Consider the following 17,147-nt stretch of genomic DNA (forward strand, 5'->3'; position numbering starts at 1 on the left):
TATATAGAGGAGTGTTACACCCAGTAAGACAGTGTGTTATTATATAATATATACAGGAGTGTTACACCCAGTAATACAGTGTGTTATTATATAATATATACAGGAGTGTTACACCCAGTAATACACAGTGTGTTATTATATAATATATACAGGAGTGTTACACCCAGTAACACACAGTGTGTTATTATATAATATATAGAGGAGTGTTACACCCAGTAAGACAGTGTGTTATTATATAATATATACAGGTGTGTTACACCCAGTAATACACAGTGTGTTATTATATAATATATAGAGGAGTGTTACACCCAGTAAGACAGTGTGTTATTATATAATATATACAGGAGTGTTACACCCAGTAATACACAGTGTGTTATTATATAATATATACAGGAGTGTTACACCCAGTAATACACAGTGTGTTATTATATAATATATAGAGGAGTGTTACACCCAGTAATACACAGTGTGTTATTATATAATATATACAGGAGTGTTACACCCAGTAATACAGTGTGTTATTATATAATATATACAGGTGTGTTACACCCAGTAATACACAGTGTGTTATTATATAATATATAGAGGAGTGTTACACCCAGTAAGACAGTGTGTTATTATATAATATATACAGGAGTGTTACACCCAGTAATACAGTGTGTTATTATATAATATATACAGGAGTGTTACACCCAGTAATACACAGTGTGTTATTATATAATATATACAGGAGTGTTACACCCAGTAACACACAGTGTGTTATTATATAATATATAGAGGAGTGTTACACCCAGTAAGACAGTGTGTTATTATATAATATATACAGGAGTGTTACACCCAGTAATACACAGTGTGTTATTATATAATATATACAGGAGTGTTACACCCAGTAATACAGTGTGTTATTATATAATATATACAGGTGTGTTACACCCAGTAATACACAGTGTGTTATTATATAATATATAGAGGAGTGTTACACCCAGTAAGACAGTGTGTTATTATATAATATATACAGGTGTGTTACACCCAGTAATACACAGTGTGTTATTATATAATATATAGAGGAGTGTTACACCCAGTAAGACAGTGTGTTATTATATAATATATACAGGAGTGTTACACCCAGTAATACACAGTGTGTTATTATATAATATATAGAGGAGTGTTACACCCAGTAATACACAGTGTGTTATTATATAATATATACAGGAGTGTTACACCCAGTAATACACAGTGTGTTATTATATAATATATACACGTGTGTTACACCCAGTAATACACAGTGTGTTATTATATAATATATACAGGAGTGTTACACCCAGTAATACACAGTGTGTTATTATATAATATATAGAGGAGTGTTACACCCAGTAAGACAGTGTGTTATTATATAATATATACAGGAGTGTTACACCCAGTAATACACAGTGTGTTATTATATAATATATAGAGGAGTGTTACACCCAGTAAGACAGTGTGTTATTATATAATATATACAGGAGTGTTACACCCAGTAATACACAGTGTGTTATTATATAATATATAGAGGAGTGTTACACCCAGTAATACACAGTGTGTTATTATATAATATATACAGGAGTGTTACACCCAGTAATACAGTGTGTTATTATATAATATATACAGGAGTGTTACACCCAGTAATACACAGTGTGTTATTATATAATATATACAGGTGTGTTAAACCCAGTAATACACAGTGTGTTATTATATAATATATACAGGAGTGTTACACCCAGTAATACACAGTGTGTTATTATATAATATATACAGGAGTGTTACACCCAGTAATACAGTGTGTTATTATATAATACATACAGGAGTGTTACACCCAGTAATACACAGTGTGTTATTATATAATATATACAGGTGTGTTAAACCCAGTAATACACAGTGTGTTATTATATTATATATACAGGAGTGTTACACCCAGTAATACACAGTGTGTTATTATATAATATATACAGGTGTGTTAAACCCAGTAATACACAGTGTGTTATTATATAATATATACAGGTGTGTTCCACCCAGTAATACAGAGTGTGTTATTATATAATATATACAGGAGTGTTACACCCAGTAATACAGTGTGTTATTATATAATACATACAGGAGTGTTACACCCAGTAATACACAGTGTGTTATTATATAATATATACAGGTGTGTTAAACCCAGTAATACACAGTGTGTTATTATATAATATATACAGGAGTGTTACACCCAGTAATACAGTGTGTTATTATATAATATATACAGGAGTGTTACACCCAGTAATACACAGTGTGTTATTATATAATATATACAGGAGTGTTACACACGGTAACACAGTGTGTTATTATATAATATATACAGGAGTGTTACACCCAGTAATACAGTGTGTTATTATATAATATATACAGGAGTGTTACACCCAGTAATACAGTGTGTTATTATATAATACATACAGGAGTGTTACACCCAGTAATACACAGTGTGTTATTATATAATATATACAGGAGTGTTACACCCAGTAATACAGTGTGTTATTATATAATACATACAGGAGTGTTACACCCAGTAATACACAGTGTGTTATTATATAATATATACAGGAGTGTTACACCCAGTAATACACAGTGTGTTATTATCTTATATATAGAGGAGTGTTACACTCAGTAATACACAGTGTGTTATTATATAATATATACAGGAGTGTTACACCCAGTAAGACACAGTGTGTTATTATATAATATATACAGGAGTGTTACACCCAGTAATACACAGTGTGTTATTATCTTATATATAGAGGAGTGTTCCACCCAGTAATACAGAGTGTGTTATTATATAATATATACAGGAGTGTTACACCCAGTAATACAGTGTGTTATTATATAATACATACAGGAGTGTTACACCCAGTAATACACAGTGTGTTATTATATAATATATACAGGAGTGTTACACCCAGTAATACACAGTGTGTTATTATATAATATATACAGGAGTGTTACACCCAGTAATACAGTGTGTTATTATATAATACATACAGGAGTGTTACACCCAGTAATACACAGTGTGTTATTATATAGTATATAGAGGTGTGTTACACCCAGTAATACACAGTGTGTTATTATATAATATATACAGGAGTGTTACACCCCGTAATACACAGTGTGTTATTATATAATATATACAGGAGTGTTACACCCAGTAATACACAGTGTGTTATTATATAATACATACAGGAGTGTTACACCCAGTAATACACAGTGTGTTATTATATAATATATACAGGAGTGTTACACCCAGTAATACACAGTGTGTTATTATATAATATATACAGGAGTGTTACACCCAGTAATACACAGTGTGTTATTATCTTATATATAGAGGAGTGTTACACTCAGTAATACACAGTGTGTTATTATATAATACATACAGGAGTGTTACACCCAGTAATACACAGTGTGTTATTATATAATATATACAGGAGTGTTACACCCAGTAATACACAGTGTGTTATTATCTTATATATAGAGGAGTGTTACACTCAGTAATACACAGTGTGTTATTATATAATATATACAGGAGTGTTACACCCAGTAATACACAGTGTGTTATTATATAATACATACAGGAGTGTTACACTCAGTAATACACAGTGTGTTATTATATAATATATACAGGAGTGTTACACCCAGTAATACACAGTGTGTTATTATATAATATATACAGGAGTGTTACACCCAGTAATACACAGTGTGTTATTATCTTATATATAGAGTGTTACACTCAGTAATACACAGTGTGTTATTATATAATATATACAGGAGTGTTACACCCAGTAATACAGTGTGTTATTATATAATACATACAGGAGTGTTACACTCAGTAATACACAGTGTGTTATTATATAATATATACAGGAGTGTTACACCCAGTAATACACAGTGTGTTATTATATAATATATACAGGAGTGTTACACCCAGTAATACACAGTGTGTTATTATATAATATATACAGGAGTGTTACACCCAGTAATACACAGTGTGTTATTATATAATATATACAGGAGTGTTACACCCAGTAATACACAGTGTGTTATTATATAATATATACAGGAGTGTTACACCCAGTAATACACAGTGTGTTATTATCTTATATATAGAGGAGTGTTACACTCAGTAATACACAGTGTGTTATTATATAATATATACAGGAGTGTTACACCCAGTAATACAGTGTGTTATTATATAATACATACAGGAGTGTTACACCCAGTAATACACAGTGTGTTATTATATAATATATACAGGAGTGTTACACCCAGTAATACACAGTGTGTTATTATCTTATATATAGAGGAGTGTTACACTCAGTAATACACAGTGTGTTATTATATAATATATACAGGAGTGTTACACCCAGTAATACACAGTGTGTTATTATCTTATATATAGAGGAGTGTTACACTCAGTAATACACAGTGTGTTATTATATAATATATACAGGAGTGTTACACCCAGTAATACACAGTGTTTTATTATATAATAAATACAGGAGTGTTACACCCAGTAATACACAGTGTGTTATTATATAATATATACAGGAGTGTTACACCCAGTAATACACAGTGTGTTATTATATAATATATACAGGAGTGTTACACCCAGTAATACACAGTGTTTTATTATATAATAAATACAGGAGTGTTAAACCCAGTGTCACACATAACCTAAAATAAAGTTTCAGACTTACCGACAAACTGCATGTTTTATATTGCTTCTCAACTCCTGGACAAGCAGCTGATGGCCAATGATATGGATTCCAATCCTGTTGGTGGCTACCTGTTCTGGGATCTGTCACCACACTGTAGTCCTGTCTCCGAGGCCGGCTGAAGCTCTTAAGAGGGGACTGGAGATTTTTCCGATGCTCCTTTTGGCGCTGGGCCTTAGGGGTCCACTGCCATCTGCCCCGGCTGTCTAGGCGTGGGGCCTCTGACTGGTTCAGGTGCCCAGGCTTTGTTGACGCACTGTCGGCCGGGGTTACTGATCCTACTTCGGTGCCTTTCTCACCTTGTGGAGTAAGTGCCGGGACCCCTCGGTCTGCGGGGCCTCGCCTCCTGCCCTTTCTGCCACTGGTCTCCTCCGGTGCCCCCCTCTGTGCTTCAGAGTCAGGCCCCGGTTGGGGCAACTGGCGCTTCCGCCTAACTTGAGGGTTCGGCTCGTCTTTGGCCTGCTTTTGAGGTTCCTCTCGGTAGCCGGACGCATTTAACATCTCTAACAACACTCCTGCAATGGACTCTGTGGTATCTGGGGCCTCGTAAACAAAAAATGGACCATCGAGCTCCTGTGAGGTGAAATTCAGGTCTTGCAAGGCCTGTTTGTGGGGCCTCTGCTGCAATGAATTATGTGTTGATAAGGCCTCTAGCCCTACTGGACGATGAGCAACACCAGGACGTGCCTCTGGGACCAGTTCTTCAGGTTGGGAAGAAGCTCCAAGCTTAACTCCCTTCACCAGGTTGGGTGGCTTTGCAAACGATATCTGGTATGCCCCATCAGGCAAGCCCTCAGCAGCCAAATGTCGTCCCCGTTCCCAAGAGGCCAGGCTGCCCTTCCTCTCCCTGACGTGATGCTGGCTTTGCCAGTTGGAGCTCTCAACCCGGTCCTCGGTTTCCGAACCCCGTCGCGCTCGATTCCTCTCCCGAGCTGCCCTCTGCGCCTGCCTCGCCCCCGACTTGCTCCGAGGCCCGTCCTCCGACAAACGGCTTTGTCGAGTGCTGCTTTGGTGTCTTTGCCGATCCCTGGGAGTTGCTTGTAGAAGGTGAGCCATGGCGCCTTGGAGTCGGAAGTTTGAGGGAACTTTACCATATCCGTACTGCCCGGGCCGGATCGCACCTCTGGTGTGGGATCTGTAGAATTATATTTAAAAAGAAAACTAAAATACCACAGACAGTCAATTTAAAAGCACTATATGGTTCTCTGTCAGCACACACTCAGTCCTCTTTGCTCCAAACTGCAAATGGGAAGTGTTAAGATCAGGAAAAAGGACCACCTTTATTGTTCGATTTCAATCCCACCTTCTCCCCATATCCCTCAACCACTTCCTCACGTATGGAGATATTAGGACAGGTAACGAAAAGCTCGGTCAAAGATGTCTTCGAGGAGAGAGAGAGGCGGGGAGGTTTAGGGAGGGCATTCCAGTGCTCAGGGAGCTGAAGACACACAAGGGGCCGGAATCAGAGGAGCGCTGAGATCTCGGAGGATTGTCGGGATGGAGGAAGTTATAGATTAGGGAGGGGCGAGACCATGGAGGGATCTGAAAACACGACTGAGAATTTTAAAAATCGAGGCAGTGCCAAACCAGAGTTGAAGGAAGCCTACCTGTTGAAAGGACGTAACTCCTGTCTCATCAAAGACCTTCTGTTTCCCGTCGAGGCTCTCCAATTGGCCACACTTCTTTGCCTCGGCTGTGAACCTTCAGGGGTATAGAGTGGACTGGACTCCCGATTAATCAGACTTGGAGCCCCATAAGGTGGAGAGTCCCGATTGGCAGGTAGCCGTTGCCTGTCATGATTGGACGGTTGGCCCTGTCGGTAAAGAGGGACTGATCCCCGATTGGACAGCTGCCCGTATGTCTGGTATGGAGCCGATTCCCCATTGGCTGGGCGCCTGTGTCCATAAACGCGACTCTCTGGCTGATTGAGCGGGAACTGGTCGCCGTACAGCGGAAGCGAGTGCTGACTGGATGCCTCCCCTTGATGATGGCTGGCGGGCTCTTGCTGTGCTCGGAGCGGCGAGGATTGTCCGTGGGGGAGGGTTGGGGGGTCGCTGTTCACATGGAGGGAGTAGGTGGGCCTCAGGGCAGAGACGGCCCGACCAGAGTACGGATCCCACTGGCTTTCCCCCTGCGGGGGCCGAGGTTGCGAGTACGGCCCCCTTGGTTGAAGGGTCCACCTCTGGCCCTCGGGTTCCTGTGGGATGCACCTGCGGCTCTGCTGTGCGATTCCAATCCCGCAGGAACTTGAACAGGACGACCACGGGCCCCAAGAGCTCCAGACTCCAGGAATACCATCCACTGTCTCCTGTGTGTCCACAACTTGTCTCAATTTCCGCTGAGGGACCTGGAGAGGCAATAAGAGAGACTGAAGGAAGTTGTCCTTTTTCTCCAGACAGCGGTGTGGAGGGCTGGGGGAAGAGTGCCTCCAAGTTTTACACTAAGTCCAATTCACCCGTCACCCACGCTGCTTGCTGACCTTCACTGGCTCCTAGTCCAGTAAAGCCTCGATTTTAAAATTGCCATCCACGTGCTCAAATCCCTCCATGACCTCACACTCCTTCCTATCTCTGTAACCTTCTCCATCCATACAACCCTTCGAGATCACCCCAAACCCCCTCCCCACCCCCCCCCCCCCACCAATTCCCATCACTCCACCATTGGCGGCCGTGCCTTCGGCTGCCAGGGCCCCCAAGATCTGGAATTCCCTCCCTAACCCTCTGGTGCAGTGAGCCAACCCTCTGGCTTTCTCCCCCTCTCCTCACCTCCCTCCCCTCCCCTGCCCCATTTCCTTCTCCCTTTCCCTGCCCCTCCTCCCCCACTGCTTTTTCCCTCCCCTTCCCCACTCCTTTCTCTTTCCTCCTTCTCCCATTTCCCCCTCCTCCACCCCCGTCCCTCCCAAGAGGAAAAGCGAGTGAAACGTGTGTTCTATTTTTCGTCAGTCCCAGATCGTCGCTGTGAAACTGCCCCGACTGCTGATGACCTATCGGGACTGGCAGGTCAAGAGAGATACAGGAGTCCTTTTCATCTGTGAATAGCACTTGGTAATACAGCCAGATTAATGTTTAAGAGTCTCTCTCCCCACCCCCCCTTGAGGCTATCACAGGCTGAATTGGAAGAGAAAGCCAAGTGGTAAATTACATTCAGGCAGGATTCTCCTGCACTCCCTGTTAATGACTGTGGGCCCCACTTCCCCCACCAACTACAGCCTATTGCATGTTACACAAAGGACAAGCAAGTGACAATACAGAACCCCGGGGCCTGGCTGTCGTTATGGTAACATGCCATTAACCCTTCGAGTTCCAGAACGTGGCTGCTCAACAAGTGGGCCACTTTCACAGATTTCAGTGAAATATTCCCAGAAGGTAACTGAGATGTCGAAAACAGTTTTATTGATGTCTCCGCCCCTGACTCAGCTCATCTGCTGCTGAAACCCTCACCCGTGCCCATTACCTCCAGGACTGAACTATTCTAATGCCCTCCTGGCTGGCGTCCAGCCTTCCACTCTCCCTTGACTTGAGCTCATCCAAAACTCTGCTGCACATTCCCCAACTTGCACCAAGTCCCGTCCACCCAACACCCGCCCTGTGCTCGCTGACCTGGCCTACATCGGCTCCCGGTCTGCCAACACCTCCCTTTTCAAATTCTCATCCTCGTTTGCAAATGTCCCCCTGGCCTCGCCCTCTCCCTCTCTCCCTGGCTCTGCAACCTCCTTCCAGCCCCACAATCCTCCGAGATCTCTGCGCTCCTCCAATTCCGGCCTCTTGTGCATTCCCCCCCCCCCGCCCCCCCGATTCCCATCGCTCCACCACTGGGGGGCGGCTGTGCCTTCAGCTGCCTGGGGGCCCTAAGCTCTGGAATTCCCTCCCTCAACCTCTCCGCCTCTCTCTCTCCTCCTTTAAGATGCTCCCTAAAGCCTATCTCTTTTTACCCAACTTCATAATATCTCCTTATGTGGCTCAGTATCAAATTTTGTCTGATTTATGCTCCTGTGAAGCACCTTGGGCTGTTTTCATATGTTCAAGGCGCTATATAAATGCAACTTGTTGTTATTGTTAACTTCAACTTTAAAGCTGATCTGGCTTCTCTTCCAATCCCCATGTTTCTTGCATTTTTCTCATTCAGTTTCAATTTTAAGATGTATATTTCACTGTAACTTTTCCTTCATTACTTTACGCTGAAACAATTCTGCGTGCAACGCTTCCTGTGAGTGAACAGTCTGGGTGACGCTCACTATCCAGGCTTCAATTGGCCTCAGCTGCCTGGAGCAAGGAAAGGGTTCCTGCTCCCCATCGCAGTCCAGTGACCTGCCCTGTCAGCAGTCCCCCACAATCGCTGTCCTGCAATAAACTTCACGGTCGAATAACCCGACGGCACTTGCCGTCGAGGCCTGCATGTGAAGAATGGCTGGGGCACTGCAAGGTGGAACCAACGGGAATGAGGGAGGGGGGAGGTGAGTCTCCTCCCACCCTATCACCATACCCTTCCATTCCTTTCTCCCTCGTGTGTTTATCCAGCTTCCCCCTTAAATGTATCTCTGCTATTCCCCTCAACCACTCCCTGTGGTAGCGAGTTCCACATTCTCACCACTCTCTGGGGAAAGAGGTTTCTCCTGAATTCCCCATTGGATTTATTAGTGGCTGTCTTATACAAATGGCCCCCTAGTTCTGGTCTCCCCCCCCCACCCCACCCCCCCCCCACAAATGGTTTAGTTAACGTTGATGTGAGACAGGAGTCACGTGCAGGCACAGCGCGGCTAAGGACAGCAGATTCCCTTCCCTGAGGGACATGAATGAACTGCTTGGCTGTTTAGGGGTACATTGCAGCGACCTATGGTGAGTTTTAAATCATTGGATTTATAGATTCAATTTTAACAGCTTGCTATGTCTCTGCACCTGTTCATGAACTGTCAAATCGCTAACTGTGAATCTTCGTTCTTTTTATTTCAGATTTCCAGCATCCGCAGTATTTTGCTTTTTGGCCTTATTTGAGGAAAGGGTGGAGAGCAGAGTTTGCGACTAAAGTAGCCCATCCTGACACTGCAACGGTGACTCACCTTTCTGTGTGTGTAGGAGAATTGAAGGATGGTTAGGAGATGAAAACCAACAATCACAGACACCCAGCAAAACCTGAGAAGAAATAAGGAAGTCTCGTCATTCCGTGTCTCAGTCACTACACAGCACAACAAAAGCCTGCATTTCTATAGCGCCTTTTGTGGCTTCCGGATGTTCCAAAAGGGATTTACCCCAGTGAAGTACTTTTTGAAGTGTAGTCACTGCTGGAATGTAGGGAACACAGAAGCCAATTTGCTCACAGCAAGCTCCCACAAACCGCAATGTAATAAGAAACAGATCATCCGTTTTTACTGATGTTAGTTGGGGAGATAAATATTGGTGCCAGGACACCAGGGTGAGCTCCGCCAGTCCCCCTCCTTCTTTCAATAGTAGCCTTGGGATCTTTCCCATCCACCTGAGGGGGCAGATAGAGGCCTCGGTTTAATGTCTCATTTGAAACAGGGCACCTCTGACAGTGCAGCACTCCCTCAGTACTGACCCTTCAACAGTGCAGCACTCCCTCAGTACTGACCCTCCGACAGTGCAGCGCTCCCTCAATACTGACCCTCCGACAGTGCAGCGCTCCCTCAATACTGACCCTCCGACAGTGCAGCGCTCCCTCAATACTGACCCTCCGACAGTGCAGCGCTCCCTCAGTACTGACCCTCCGACAGTGCAGCGCTCCCTCATTACTGACCCTCCGACAGTGCAGCGCTCCCTCAGTACTGACCCTCCGACAGTGCGGCGCTCCCTCAATACTGACCCTCCGACAGTGCGGCGCTCCCTCAATACTGATCCTCCGACAGTGCAGCACTCCCTCAGTACTGGCACTGGGAGTGTCTTGTATTTTTTTTATTCATTCAAAGGATGTAGGTGTCACTGGCCAGGCCAGCATTTACTGCCCATCCCTAATTGCCCCTGAGAAGGTGATGGTGAGCCACTTTATTGAACTACTACAGTCCATGTGATGAGCAGTTTGGTCCAACTGAGTGGCTTGCTGGGCCATTTCAGAGGGCAGTTAAGAGTGGGCCTGGAGTCACATAGCGGCCAAATGGATAAAGACAGCAGCTTTCCTTCCCTGGGGGAACCGGATGGGTTTTTGCAACAATCCAGTAGTTTCTTGATCACCAGTACTGAGATTCGGTTTTGATTCCAGATTTAGTTAATTAACTTGAAATTCCCCGGTGTTGGGATATGAACTCGTCTGTGGAATATTAGTCCGGGCCTCTGGATTACTAGTCTGGTAACAAAACCACAGTGTCACTGTTCCCGCCAACTATCTGCTCAAATCTCCGGAGCGGGACTCGAACACAAAACCTGCTGGTTCGATGGTGTGAGAGAGCTACCCACTAAGCTGTGCCTGACGATGAAGGGCGTGGCCATGGAGGGATTCGAACACTTGGATGAGTATTTTAAAACCAGGGCGTTGCTGCTTCACGGAGCAGCTGAAGGTTGACGAGCCACTTTGGAGAGGAACTTCTTTGTTTGAACTTCTAATGAATTGTAATATAGACTCTAATTCTCTGAGGGCAACACAGTAGAGACATTAATCTGGCAACTCAAATGTCCCACTTAACCGTCGAGACTTAGAGAATGAAAGACTTGTGTTAACACTGTGCCTTTCACAACACTCAGCGCATCGGCTGCGATTTGAAGAAGTTAAGAAATTAGGGAGGGCGGAAAATCGGACGGTTTGGGCCTCCAGGTGATGGGAGCATCAGGGGGAGTTTGAACGGTGGAGGGGCTGAGATCCGTACACAGGCAGTCAGTGACGTGGAGGTGGAATTAAGAGGCCTGAGGACGCCAGGGAGGGAGGAATTTGAAACTCATCAGCCAAGCAGGATCTGTACAGTCTGAGTGAGTGACCAGCGAAGGGGGATGGTTCATATTGTGGTGACCCAGAAGTCTGGATTCATCCAATGGCTTTGCCTCCCTTCCTCGTACTGTCTATAGCCATTCAAAATCAAAAGGGGGGGGGGGGGGAGGGTGTGAGTGTTACCATTGACCAGAAACTTAACTGGACCAGCCATATAATTACTTTGGTACAAGAGCAGGTCAGAGGCTGGGAATTCTGTGGTGAGTAACTCACCTCCTCTCTCCCCAAAGCCTGTCCACCATCGACAAGGCACAAGTCAGGAGTGTGATGGAATACTCTCCACTTGCCTGGATGGGTGCAGCTCCAACAACACTCAAGAAGCTCGACACCATCCAGGACAAAGCAGCCCGCTTGATCGGCACCCCATCTACAAACATTCACTCCCTCCACCACCGACGCACAGTGGCAGCAGTGTGTATCATCTACAGGATGCACTGCAGCAATACACCAAGTCTCCTTCGACAGCACCTTCCAAGAGAAGGGCAAATCTAAGACTAGTGTTTTAAACTTAAATAAGGACAATTATGAGGGTATGAAGGCAGAGCTGCCTAAAGTAAACTGGAAAATTAAGTTAAGGGATAGGTCAACAGAGATACTGTGGCAGCTAATTTAGAACATATTTCAGAATACTCAGAAAAAATATATTCCAGTGAAAAAGACTCCAAGAGCAGAACACTCCATCTGTGGTGAACTAAGGAAGTTAAAGATAGTATCAAACTGAAAGGAAAAAGCAAATAATCCTGCAAGGTTGAGTGGTAAATCAGAAGATTGAGCAGAATATAAAGAACAACAAAAGAATGACTAAAAGGTTAACAAGGGGGGAGAAATTAGAGTACGAGAGAAAGCTAGCTAGTAAAATAAAAACAGATAGTAATGTTTCTGCAGGTATTTAAAAAGGAAAACAGTAAGTAAAGTGAGCATTGGTCCTCTGCAGACAGAGTCTGGGGAATTAATAATGGAAATAAGATGGCGGATGAACTGAACAGATATTTTCCATCTTCACATTCAATGGCATTACCATCACTGAATCCCCCATTATTAGCATCCTAGGGGTTACCATTGACCAGAAACGGAACTGGAGTCTTCTTTGGCCTCCTTATCTCGAGAGACAATGGATACGTGCCTGGAGGTGGTCAGTGGTTTGTGAAGCAGCACCTGGAGTGGCTATAAAGGCCAATTCTCAAGTGACAGGCTCTTCCACAGGTGCTGCAGAGAAATTTGTAGCCATATAAATACCGTGGCTACAAGAGCAGGTCAGAGGCTAGGAATCCTGAGGCGAGTAACTCACCTCCTGACTCCCCAAAGCCTGTCCGCCATCTACAAGGCACAAGTCAGGAGTGTGATGGAATACTCTCCACTTGCCTGGATGGGTGCAGCTCCAACAACACTCAAGAAGCTCGACACCATCCAGGACAAAGCAGCCCCGCTTGATTGGCACCCCATCCACAAACATTCACTCCCTCCACCACCGATGCACAGTGGCAACAGTGTGTATCATCTACAAGATGCACTGCAGCAATACACCAAGGCTCCTTCGACAGCACCTTCCAAACCCGCGACCTCTACCAACTAGAAGGACAAGGGCAGCAAATGCATGGAAACACCACCTCCTGCAAGTTCCCCTCCAAGTCACACACCATCCTGACTTGGAACTATATCGCTGTTACTTCATTGTCACTGGGTCAAAATCCTGGAACTCCCTTCCTAACAGCACTGTGGGTGTACCTACCCCAAATGTACTGCAGCGGTTCAAGAAGGCAGCTCACCACCACCTTCTCAAGGGCAATTAGGGATGGACAATAAATGCTGGCCTGGCCAGCGACACCCTCATCCCATGAATGAATAAAAAAAAATTATTAGAACTAAAAGCTGATAAGGCTCCAGGTCCTGATGGACTTCATCCTAGGGTCTTAAAAGAAGTGGCTGCTGAGATAGTAGATGCATTGGTTTTAATTTTCCAAAATTCCCTAGATTCTGGAAAGGTGCCATCAGAATGGAAAATAGCGAATGTAACTCCTTTATTCAAAAAGGGAGGGAGACAGAAAGCAGGAAACTACAGGTCAGTTAGCTTAACATCTGTCATAGGGAAAATGATGGAATCTATTATTAAAGAGGTTATAGCAGGGCACTTAGAAAAATTCAATGCAATCAGGCAGAGTCGACATGCTTTTATGAAAGGGAAATCATGTTTTACTAATTTATTGGAGTTCTTTGAGGAAGTAACAAATAACCTGGATAATGGGAAACCTACGGATGTGCTATACTTAGATTTCCAGAAGGCATTTGACAAGGTGCCACATCAAAGGTTACTAAACAAATTAAGAGCTCATGGTATTGGGGGCAACTTTTTAGCATGGATAGAGGATTGGGTAGCTAACAGGAAAAAGTGGGTAGGCATAAATGGGTCATCTTCAGGTTGGCAATGTTAATCTGTTAACTGTGTATCAATTGTTTGGTTATTTGCAGATGGAGGGTTAATTGGGGTCTTACTTAGCACTTATAAGCAGACACTTACTGAGACTGGTGGAGGGTTTGAGTGAGGAGCTACATGTTTGTAACCTTTTTACTCTGTACAGTAAATGTGAAACTGAGTGAAGATAGGCTCCAGCATTATCCTTCCAAAACAAGCTTTCTGGAGTTTAACATACAAGATATGATGAATGGAGTGCCAAAGGGATCAGTGCTGGGACCTCAACTATTTATAATTTATATCAATGACTTGGATGAAGGGACAGAAGGTATGGTTGCTAAATTTGCTAACAACACACAGATAGATAGAAAAATAAATTGTGAGGAGGATATAAGGAGTCTGCAAAGGGATATAGATAGGTTAAGTGAGTGGGCAAAAATTTGGCAAATGGAATATAATGTGGGAAAATGTGGACTTATCCACTTTGGCAGGAAGAGTAAAGCAGCATACTATTTAAATGCAGAGAGATTGCAGAACTGTGAGGTACATGAATCACAAAAGATTGGTATGCAGATACAGCAAGTGATGAGGAAAGAAAATGGAATGTCATTGTTTATTGCAAGGGGAATGGAATATAAAAGTAGGGATGTTTTGCTTCAGTTGTTTGGGGTATTGGTGAGACCACGTCTGGAATACAATGTGCAGTTTTGGTCTCCTTATTTAAGAAAGGATATAAATGTGTTAGGGGCAGTTCAGAGAAGGTTCCCTCAACTGATATCTGGGATGGGTGGGGGGGGGGGGGAGCAGCGGGGGTGGTGGTTATGTTATGAAGAAAGGTTGGGTCTGTATCCATTGCAGCTTAGAAGAATGAGAGGTGATCTTATTAAATCATATAAGATCCTGAGGGGACTTGACAGGGATAGATGTTTCCCCTTGTGGGAGAGACCAGAACTAGGGGGTCACAGTTTAAAAATAAGGGGTCACCCACTTAAGATGGTTAAGATGGAGATGAGGAGAAATTTTTTCTCAGGAGTCTTTGGAACTCTCTTCCCCAGAGAGCGGTGGCGGCAGAGTCATTTAATATTTTTAAGGCAGAAATCGATAAATTCTTAACTAACAAGGGAGTCAAAAGGTATTGGGTTGGAGGGAAAGTGGAGTTGAGGCCACAATCAGATCAGCCATGATCTTATAGAATGGTGGAGTAGGCTCAGAGGGGCCGAATGGCCTATTCCTGCTCCGAGTTCATACACCCATGAACTCTACCAAGCAGAAAGACAAGGGCAGCAGACACTTAGCAACACCACCATCTGCAAGTTCCCCTCCAAGCCATGGACCATCCTGACTTGGAAATATATCGGCCGTTCCTTCACTGTCACCGGATCAAAATCCGAAAACTCCCTCCCTAACAACACTGTGGGCGTACCCGCACCAGACGGACTGCAGCGGTTCAAGGAGGCAGCTCACCATCACCTTCTCGAGGGCAATTAGGGATGGGCAACAAGTGCTGGCCTGGCCAGCGACGCCCACATCCCATAAAGGAAAAAAAAAAATCACAGAATCACTGCTTTCCGATTTCACACATCCCTTTCCACGTGGTGCCCCTGCATGGTGGCCACTGGCCCTCAGAAAGGTATCTCAACAAATACATGGTTGACTGCACACTTACAGCAGGACTGACCATACCAGTAGCACCAGTGGGCAGCACGCTTGCCTCTGAGTTAGAGGTCGTGGGTTCAAGTCCCACTCCAGAGACTTCAGCCTAAAAACCTAGGCTGACAATCCGAGTGCTGGTGTTGAGGGAGCTGTCAGAATGGTTGTCTGTCAGATATGAAGTCAAACCGAGGTCCCTGTCTGCCCTCTCAGGTGGGTGTAAAAGATCCCATGCCCACTATCTCAAGCAGGAGCAGGGAGCGCGCTCCTGGGTCGATGTTTATTCCCGAACCACATCACAAAACAAGTTGGCTGCTGCATTTCCTACATTACAACAGTGAATACACTTTCATTGAGTGTAAAGGGCTTTGTGACATCCTGTGGTCATGAAAGGCAGGATAGAAATGCAAGGTTTTTTATTTTGCTTTTCAACACTGACTGCTCGTATAAGAGGGCTGGCTGTCCCACCACTGACTGAACTGGCAGTAGAACCTGGACCCTCCAACCTTTTTCAGAGATGTGGAAGTCAATAAGTTGACCCTGGCAAAATTTCAGATTGTGATTTCTAATCTATAAATAAATTACATCCTTCGTTTGAGAATAATAAACTTCACATTTTTTTTCCGCATTTGATGATAATTTAGCTGTTGTTTATTGACTCGGAATGCCATTCCGGTTTGTCCTGAATTCTGTGCGTGCTTGTTTGTTTCCCTGCTCTTTCTGTGACCTGAGGCCCAGGGTGCTCAGTCTCTGAGTGAGTGCCAAATTTAAATGGATCGCAGCAAACACATCCTTCTAGCACTAAGTGGAAATAAAAGGGCCACTAGCTCTCAACATGCTTGAAATTAGGTGCAAATCACCTCATCAGGATGGGAATGGGGGAGAAGAAGAGTGGAACTACCAGGCGGACAAAGAGCTTGTCTTCGGGCAATGGTGGGCTACTGTCCTTCGTGAAAAGGAACAGTCTCCAGCTTAAAATCCAGGCCCAGCACCCTCCCATTGCCAAGAGCAGGGTCCAGCCAAGGAGGAGAACAATAGAAAGTTTCTTCCTCGTACCCAGTTCTGGGAGCCTGACTTTCGGAAGGATGTCAAGCATGCAGGCGGAAATTAGCTTGGATGCAAGAAGAAATCAGACACTTTTGCTCCAAACAGAGAAATGGACTCCTTTCGATAGAGCTGAAAAGTACTGGAAGGAAATCTGTATCAGCCGCAGGTAGCACCCTCTCTCTCATGTTTCCGAGTCAGGTGGATATGGAAGAGGGAGCTGATCTCGTTCGAGCACAAATTCCAGTACACTATTGAGGGAGTGCAGCATTGTCAGAGCTGCTACGTACTTAATTGGCTGTAAAGTGCTTTGGGGAAGTCCTGAGGTTGTGAAA

At 44.3% G+C, this 17,147-nt stretch overlaps 1 protein-coding gene across 4 annotated transcripts in view; it reads right to left on the reverse strand.

Moving 5' to 3' along the window:
- Positions 1-17,147, reverse strand: part of LOC137356820 (thrombospondin type-1 domain-containing protein 4-like) — a 134,427-nt gene that overhangs the window by 82,700 nt on the left and 34,580 nt on the right. For all 4 annotated transcript variants that reach the window (XM_068022626.1, XM_068022628.1, XM_068022629.1 and 1 more), the window contains exons 3-5: positions 9,835-9,907; positions 6,386-7,125; positions 4,761-5,913 (exon numbers count right to left, since the gene is read on the reverse strand). In XM_068022626.1, coding sequence (XP_067878727.1) covers positions 4,761-5,913; positions 6,386-7,125; positions 9,835-9,907 — 1,966 coding nt within the window. The remainder of the gene's footprint in view (positions 1-4,760; positions 5,914-6,385; positions 7,126-9,834; positions 9,908-17,147) is intronic.

The sequence above is a fragment of the Heterodontus francisci genome, chromosome 46, assembly GCF_036365525.1.
Source record: "Heterodontus francisci isolate sHetFra1 chromosome 46, sHetFra1.hap1, whole genome shotgun sequence".
Taxonomy (NCBI): Eukaryota; Metazoa; Chordata; class Chondrichthyes; order Heterodontiformes; family Heterodontidae; genus Heterodontus; species Heterodontus francisci.